Source organism: Brassica oleracea, chromosome C4 (genome assembly GCF_000695525.1).
Source record: "Brassica oleracea var. oleracea cultivar TO1000 chromosome C4, BOL, whole genome shotgun sequence".
Lineage (NCBI taxonomy): Eukaryota > Viridiplantae > Streptophyta > Magnoliopsida > Brassicales > Brassicaceae > Brassica > Brassica oleracea.
The window spans coordinates 15,203,414-15,212,345 of NC_027751.1; the positions used below are offsets into that span (position 1 = coordinate 15,203,414).

Here is an 8,932-nt window from a genome sequence, read left to right on the forward strand (position 1 = left end):
ACTTAGATCAAGAATATTAGACCAATGTATTAATATTAGGAGTGGCAACGGTTATTAGGAGTGGCAACGGTCATAGGAATATAATACTACTCTTTTTTTTTGGAACTCTTCTTTTTTTGAACTCCGGAATAATACTACTTATGTTATTATTTTTTGCAACTAATACTACTTATATTAAAATGTACAACTTCAGGTTTTTCCAAAATATCTAAAGTCCAAATGGACTAAATCAGAAAAGGTCTAATATTTGAGGCATATATAGTTAGATTCAGAGCCAATGTTTCATATGTTCGGACCGCGGGTTTACTACACATTTAATTGACGCTAGATTTTGGACGCGCGGATGTATTTTTAAAAAAATACGATGCTATTTGTTTTTTATCTCACTATTTAAGGTTTGGTACAAAATTCGAATTCGAATAACCGAACTGATCTCAATCGAATAAGTAGTACAAATCCGAATCGAAATTGATTAAATTTCCGAATTATTCAAAATTTTGGTATTTGAAGAACTGAAACTTAATCTGATCCGAACATAAGTATTTTGGGTATCCAAAATAGAATTATATACTTATATATTAATTATTTTTAGATTTAATATATATAAAAACATCCAGAATATATATGATATTTTTAAGTTCGTTTAAATACTTGAAAATATATACAAATAATCAAACGTAAATATCTAAAATAGTTAAAATATACTCAAAACTCCAAAAATATTAAAATAATTATTAATTATCTATTCAAATATTTAAACCAAACCAATTTATATGTTAAGTTAAGTACTCTGACATATGTTATTCAAATTTATATGTAATATATTCTATTGTTTATAGATTTTTTTTTCAAATTAAAGCATATAATAAATTTTTAATTTTTTTACAAAATATGTGTTATCATATAATTAATCGGATTTTATACTTACCATCAAATAAGTAATCTTATAATTAATAATATTTTATATGTACAATCATATAAATAATCACATATATTATGTTTTTAAATTTCAATTTGAAATATAAAAACCATAATTTAAGTTGCTGTTTGAAATTGGGCTTTGTATTGTATTTTTTTTACATATATTGAAAACATTTTTATAATAGTTTTTGGAAAATATGTTAGTAAAAATCAAATTTTGAATATATGTATATTTTTGAATGAATTTTTGATATAAATCAATTTTAAATTATTATTTTGATTTGAATATGTATATAAAGTAACATAAGCCTATTATTTTTAATATAATGTTATGGCCTTTCAATTTTTAATAGAATAAATCCAATATTTTTTTTTCTAACTTACCGATATCCATATTTTTAAACATGGCTATTTTTTTAAAGTACTATCTAAGTTGTCAAACAAAACCTCAAAGTACTTTACTTCGATACCATAGATAGATGCTGCTTTAACAAAACACCGGACACACAAAGGCAACAGACCCCACAAAAAATATGAAACAGGTGTTAAAGGAGAGACGTCAGATCTATAATATTAAAACAAAATTGGTCCCATTTCTAAATATCGAACGGTATATATTCATCTCTTTCTCTCATCTCAATTTGCATAATATAAATACAAAAAAAATCCCTAAAAATGGCGCAAACAAAAAACCTACTCAGCCATTCTCAGACTCTCTCTCTCTCTCTCTCACAGGTACTATCTTTCTCTTCTCGCTCTTACTTTCTGTGCAACCCTAAATCCATAGTTTCGTCAAGAGATTCGACAGTAACTAGATTTGATTTCTGTCCTTTTTTGGTTTTATTCGTAATTAATTTTTGGTTTATTATGTGCCTTTTGTTCTGCTCTCTTAGATCTCGTGAATCCAATGGACCAAGAAGGAGATCCATGTGCTCTGGAGAAGGCTTCTTTAGAGCCTAAAGCTCCAACCGCTGCTGACCCAGATTCGGTTTCTCCATTTGATTCAGACCCTTCTCTGTCTGAAGAAGAAGACCTGCTAACCGATGAAGAAATCATCGAGTCTGTCTATCAGAGTCTCTTGTTAATCATTCTCTCAGCTGAGATTTGGTGTTTTGATTATTGCAAGACACCTCCTCCTTCGCGGGTTGCAGAAACTGTTCCGGATACTTGTCCCGGAGCTCCAATGAAGCTCGCTAAGATATCAAGGTCCATCGATTCTGGAGGACTGAGAAGGAAACTCTTCTGAATCTGACTGATGATGGATTGATGTTGTGACATAATGTTAGCTTAGCTGTAAGAGCTTTTAGGGATTGTAATTTAACTCTTTTTAGCTTCTTGCTTTTGCTTATGTTTGTACAGTCTTCTTAGGCTTTTATGAGGACTTGCTAGCTAACCTTGTTGTTGGAGACATTCAGTTCTATCTTTAAGAAAGAAAAAAATCAAAACTTTCTCTTCTTTCTTCTGGGTTTTGGTTTTATGTTTCCTGAAGCTTGTGGCAGTGAAGAATCTGGACTAAAGTTTCCACCATCTTTCCCCTTTTTATAGATATGTATCTGTAGGATACATCCACTAAGTCTTTGTATTTGTTAGTGTGTCACAGTTTTGTGGGTGTGTTTGCATCCTCTATCAAATGTTATTTGGAAGAGTTACCACAGAAACAAAAGGGCCTTGCAAAAGTCTGAAACTGAAATGGTTGCAACTCTCAATATGAATCTAACAAGCTTGCTCATATTTTGCTTTTTTGGGCGATGCTAAATCATAACAAACAATGGAATAAACCAATAGTAGTAGAATCCAAAAGCACTGAAGCTAAGTATTGGGTCTAACAGACCAAGTTGGGACAATCAAATGAACAATGATAGATACAAGCGCTATGTCTATACAAAGAACTTTGGCAGAGTACCACCAAGAACTTTATAAATCTGAGTTTGCATAAGCACATAACCAAAATAACCTATCGTGCGTATGACTTTCAATGGATTGCAAAGAATGTTTTGATCTGTAACTTGTGGTCTTGCTAGGACTGTGTAACAACTGGAACTGATTTAGATGCATCTAGATGGTTTAACCGACATGTTCCAAGAAGATATTCCGGGAGCTCCTCTTCGGTATTTGCCTGCACAATGAAGTTTATATGCTTCACTAAGTAAAGAAGAGTAAATGACATCACCATTGGAAACTGGTTTTACCTGAACCAAGAATGCCATTTCAATCACGAGTTTGTTGAGGTAACCAAGAACAAGACTCACAACACCTCTCGCAACCGTTGATGACCCAATATCAACGCCCAGCTGAAAATAAACAAAGTAACGTCTCTAAGAAAATACTATTTCTTCCTATTAGGATCTCACATCGCATCCATCCCTACTAATAATACTATGTTTACCTCAATGTAGTTCTTTCCCCTGAAGTAATTGATCTCCAGAGCTTGACCAACAAGGCATGCTTTCTTTCCCACACTCTGCTTAACTATCCAAGAGCCCTGTTTCATTTCCACAAAACCCAAGACGGATATGATTAAATTTGACAAGAATAAAAAGATCTAAAGAATGAGCCGACCTTGGATATGTAAGGAATGAGCTTGAACCGTGAGTTCCTATATGCGTCATCCCCATTAACAAAGCTAACTAGCAAAGGATGCTCTTCAATTGGAGTGCTCATCATGTAATAAAGCACAAGGCTGTACGTTGTCGATCCTGGAACCTATTACGTCATTGAACAACTAATTGGTTTCTCTTACCGACAAATGGCATATAAACACTTTTGGTCGTAGGAGTATGTCCTCTTACCTGTATATTCACGATGAAAAAGAACTCTGGTCCACCTTTTGCTGCATATTTCTGCATATTATGAACTTGTAAGCTTCTAATCAGAACTTGTAAGAGAGGGAAGGAAATCTATCAGAAGAAGTTCAATAATAAGTAGAACCTGAACTATGCCACCAGGACGGGAGCCCAAATCATCCTCCCGCTTGTCAGACTTTAGCCAGTCTGCAGCCACCATCTGCATCAGTGTACCCTTTGCCGTGACCTGGATCCACCATAAGAGAATGCTTAGACCACTGAATACAGATTGATATATGCAAAGCTAAGACATCAGAAGTTAATTTGCTATTCTTTACTTTCTTCTGGTCTGAAAGATAAGTCTTTCCTCGAATGAGAAAAGTAGAAGGATCAGTTGTTGTCCAGCTACAAGGCAAGGCACAAGTAGGATCAGTTGGAAGCGTGGTTCCATAACAGCAAGGCGTGCTACTCTCTTCCCTCGCCCTCTCGTGCAGGTCAACATAACCCCTCTTTTGAACTGCTCCAGGATTAAAAAAAAAAAATCATAACATTAAAAGGTCAAGACACGACTGATTAAGAGCAGATCTCATCCATGAAACTTAAGATGATAACCTGCAAGATCGTGTATTTTTCTCACTAAACTCGAAGCGCTGTTTAGTTTTGGCTGGCGGGTGTCCTGCAAAAAAAAAAAGAAAATCAATATCGTTTAACTTGCAAGCAAATATTTAAAGTAGTGTCTGATGTTGACACTCTACCTGAGAGTATGTATCCGAGTCAAAATCCGAGGCCCAGTTGTCATCCAAGTGGTCATTATCCGATGGTTCAGGAACGTCGAAAAACTCATCCACTCCATCGTTCAAGTCCACAAGGCTAGAGCGCTCTGAGGGGAATTTGTCTCTCTCTTCATTAGCGGGGTCCTTGTACATTTCGCATTCTGTCAGAGAAGAAGATTCACCAAAGCCACTCTCTTCGTTTTGATTCAGTCTTGCACTTCTTGACAACTCCCCTGATGAAGGAAAGCTTCCATGTTTCGCCCTAAACAGCTCTCTAAGGGCTGATCCAACCAATAAAAGACGATGTTAATGATTAATAAAAAGAAAAGAGCTAAGAGTCTTAAAGACAATTTCATTTACCTGAGATTCTTCCAAGCATTTTCACAGTAATAGATCTAGCTAGAGATGGTTTCACATAAGATCTCCAGGACTTCCAATCAACAGCAAGCATGTGCTTCACAACTGACTGTTTCCCGTTGTCTATGGGAGAAATCACATAACCGCCACCTGTGATACAACAGGAAACTGTCAGAGTCCAAAACTGCTGTTCTTAACGTACTTTTATCAACGGTTGCAACACTGAAACATACTCTGAAACAAAAGCAGGCTATTGTGTGAAAAAAAATGGATTAAAACTATATATATCCTCCCTTTAAAGCAACACCCTTACTAATTATAAAAGTGTATAGAGATAAGTAAGCTTCCGCAAACACCAAGGTAGATGCAGAAACCTTAGACGGCAGAGATATATGACACCACAGGGCTAATGAGTATTTGCAACAATGAGCATGTAAAGGAAATGCAAAAAGAAACTAACTTCGTTTTAATAAACTAGGCGTACATTACTTTTAAGGCACGCACGGATATAGCCTTTCTGAGGTGGACACTTCTTGTGAAATACAGAATGATAGAGAATCACTGCGACAAAACGGATAAAGAGTTACTTATATGGAACATCTGGTAGAATCAAACAAACAGTTACGTATATTGAGTGTTAGCTAACCATATGTCCCATCATCTTCCCTTCTCCAATAACGCCGCAGCGAAAAGTCTCTTCTTTTCATCCCCCTGTAGTTACTAAAGCACCTCAGTGATAAGACAAAACAAAGACAAGAACTCTGGCAGAAAAGAGTTGAGTAGCTGACCAAGGTAACCAATCGCTGTATAGCTGTTTGTGAATTATATCAGTGTGACCATCAAGATGCTCGACCACACTGCCTTGGAAAAAACAGAAATCCCATCTGCACAGTTCCGAGCAATAAGTTTAGATGTTCTACTTCTATCACATCTAGTGTTTGAAGAGTGGTAGTATTACTTACTCTGATCTTGAGGGTCCAAGAGAGAGAAGTGTTTGGAAAATGTTTTCTGAAGTTCCATCAACAACCCCAACAGCCATGATAGCCGGATGGTCATCCCACTGTGAAGTTAGGCGAAGAAATGATCAAAACGTTATTTCCAATTCACAGACTTTTACAACAGATTAAGACAGAAGAAGATACTGACCCTTCCAAGAGAATCTCTCTCTTTTGCCTCTTTAAAAAGACGAAGACCTGCATGCAGCACAATGATTAAACCAATTAAATTCCAGCCACACAAAAATAAAATAAGAAACAATAACAATTGCGTACGTATATACCATTCTGACAACCGAATATTGTCCACGGAGAAGGCGCAACAACATCAGTGGTGGTAACAGGATCCACTCTTGCAGAAGACCGAAGCGTCCAGTCAATAGAATTTGAGTGATGTTCCCGAACCGAGCTACTCAGTCTGAATAAAGAAGATATAGAGAAACTACTGGCTCAACACTTGCTTTTTATATGTTACTAACATAGTGGAACACAAAGTACCTTAGAGAATCCCATCGGCTCCTGGAACAACTAAAAACATCTCCTGGATTAGAGGAACCCTACACAAAACATACATAACACAATAAAGTCTCCATCCTCCAAATAAAAGAGCTTTTTAAACAGCTTGTTACTAAAATGAACCTTTAAAGCTTCCTCTTTAATCAAATTGATCCACCTAGCTGCATCCTCAGGACTGCTTGCTCCTAACTTTACATAATGAAAAAAGAGATGTTCAAGATTTCATCCAAGAAAAACAACACAAATAAATAATAACCTTTACCTTGAGTTGATCATTGTGATTTGAAGTGTTGTACAGTGTAAAAATGAAGAATGCCTACAAGAGTGACAAAACCATTATAACAAAAAGCATTAAAAAAAAAATAATATAAAAGATTTAAAACAGATGACATACTTTTCTATGAACACTTTCCCTTCCATTGTCAGTAACACGTATACACGAATCTATCACCGCACTTCTTCCACCATCCTGTAAAAGAAACAAACTCTCAGATTCTGCAAAAGTTAAAAAAAAAAAAAAAAAAATACCAAAGAGGAAAGAAACCTTGGTTTTGGAATCGGAGATGGACTTGAAGCTCTTGAGAAGATGGTCTCCGAGGATAAAGTAACGTTTTTTGGAGAAATGCAAACCGAATCTGTTGGATCTGATTATATACAACCAACCTTCCATCTTCGCCTCGCTCTCGTTTTCACCCATTGGTTACACTTTCATAAGAGCCCTAGAAAGTTTCTTGATCTCCACGGACCTAAACAATCAAACCCTAGAGGAGGAGACTTTTCTTCGTGTATCGATTACAAAACCACAGAAACTCTCTATTATAAAACGACAAACCCAGAAGAAGAAGGAAATAATCGAGAGTAGACGAAGAGGGAGGGTGATAATTGTACCCAGAAAGATTCGATTTTTTGTTTTCTTTAAACGGAAACTAAAGATACGATTGCTTTCTCCTCATTGCTTTTTGATCTCTCTCTCTCAGATTCAAATGTTTTGTTTCGTTTCGTTTCTTTCTCCGGTTACAGAAGAAAACTGTATAATTTTTTGGGGCGAATGTGTAAAGAGTCGAAGAGATTGGGGACGAATGATGCAAATATGGTTTGTCACCCTCTTCTCTTTTGGTAGTTCCATTTGGTCCATTAAAATCTTTTTATTTGGCTCTATTCTTTTGATCCGGTTGAATTTCTGATTGGTGGTTCCATTTGGCCTATTTCATTCCTTTTATTTCTTTTCTTTGTTGAAATATTTCATTTCTTTTAGGCTATACAGTTGTACTGATATTCTAACAAAGTTACAAAATCATTACCATTTTCAAATGTATTCCTCTATTTTTTTTTCTTCTCTAAATTTCAATGTGTTTTTATTTTTTTTCCATTAAAATAAAAGTAGATTGATTTCTACTATATCTTTATTTTTCTAAAAATAAAATTTTAAATATTTTATTTCAATTTCAGAGCTAATGTATTTTATTATAAATTTTGAAAAGTGACCTCTTCTATTTTACTATTTCAAATATAAAATTATGATGATACATATATAGATAAATACAATTTCTTTTTGTAAATATAGAAGAAAAACATCAATCTCCACTATTAAGTAAAAATATATTTTCTCTCTATAATAATGCTTGAAATCAAATAAAAATACAGAATTTATAAAGCAAACTATTGCATAAATATAAGTTGTATGGATGACTTCTAATTTAACTTCGATTTTGATACAACATTTTACATGTATTTTCAAATGATAGCTATTTTTATAAATACTTTAAGTTTATAATAAAAATAAAATTAATTTCCTTAAATTATTATAATATTTCAACAATTATTCAAAGTTTACAAGCCCTACCCCACCTCCAAATACTAAACTCTAAATTTAATTGTTGGCATTAATTGTACCAAGTGAAATTTAACTTAATGAAATGTGTTATAAAAATAAATTCGACAATGTATTTGGAATCGTGTTTGCTAATATATTTTTATATTATTATTATAGGAAATTTGTTTGCGGTTATTTTCTTCATACGAACACTTTAAATTGCACATGGAATTATAGTAGCTTTGAGAGTCGACTATCTGATACCAAAGCTCCGAATGTTTACGAACCGCCCCGTCTTGCACCGCAGTTAAAGCTCGTGGATCTACTTCCCATAGTTGTCCATAACTTTATGGACGAAGTGGTGATAGATAAAGAGGGTCTCATCGGAATTCCAGTTGAACTCTTGCTGAAAAAAAAAACACAATTAGTAGAAAATTTATATTAAAGATTAAAAATGTAAGTAAAAAATTAGAATACTTACCGCAAACTGACGAAACCACAGAACCTGCTTGTCGGTAGGGAAGTGAGTGAAAGTCGGATGTCCCCTGTCGAGGGCCGAGTACATCATACGGTTGATCCATGCGCTGATCCCGTTCCCGGATCGGTTGAACCTAATAAAAATAACAAACAGTTAATAATGAATCCAAATTTAAAGAAAAAAAATGTTTAATCACCATGTTTGACCCCGTCCATGTGGATACAGACTGAGATACGGAAGATGGTCACGACCGGGCTGTTGAACCAACTCCGCAACACTCATCACTCCCGGAGGAC

At 34.7% G+C, this 8,932-nt stretch overlaps 2 protein-coding genes across 2 annotated transcripts; one reads left to right on the top strand and one right to left on the bottom strand.

The window, feature by feature from the left end:
- The first annotated feature begins 1,607 nt into the window (after nucleotides 1-1,607).
- On the top strand, nucleotides 1,608-2,379 carry LOC106342694. The gene is made up of 2 exons (XM_013781697.1): nucleotides 1,608-1,656; nucleotides 1,815-2,379. Exon 2 carries the CDS (start codon nucleotides 1,829-1,831, stop codon nucleotides 2,165-2,167), a length of 339 nt encoding a protein of 112 aa, XP_013637151.1. The 5' UTR covers nucleotides 1,608-1,656; nucleotides 1,815-1,828; the 3' UTR covers nucleotides 2,168-2,379.
- Nucleotides 2,380-2,675: 296 nt separating this feature from the next.
- LOC106342693 (protein ENHANCED DISEASE RESISTANCE 2-like) lies at nucleotides 2,676-7,346 on the bottom strand. Its single transcript, XM_013781696.1, has 21 exons — nucleotides 6,890-7,346; nucleotides 6,740-6,814; nucleotides 6,608-6,661; nucleotides 6,469-6,534; nucleotides 6,328-6,386; nucleotides 6,114-6,247; nucleotides 5,981-6,027; nucleotides 5,797-5,894; nucleotides 5,623-5,718; nucleotides 5,481-5,545; nucleotides 5,324-5,395; nucleotides 4,838-4,984; nucleotides 4,460-4,758; nucleotides 4,317-4,380; nucleotides 4,043-4,221; nucleotides 3,850-3,951; nucleotides 3,711-3,761; nucleotides 3,481-3,624; nucleotides 3,308-3,403; nucleotides 3,111-3,212; nucleotides 2,676-3,037 (listed from the first exon to the last, which is right to left on the bottom strand). Exons 1-21 carry the CDS (start codon nucleotides 7,040-7,042, stop codon nucleotides 2,939-2,941), a joined length of 2,202 nt encoding a protein of 733 aa, XP_013637150.1. The 5' UTR covers nucleotides 7,043-7,346; the 3' UTR covers nucleotides 2,676-2,938.
- Between the last annotated feature and the right edge of the window lie 1,586 nt (nucleotides 7,347-8,932).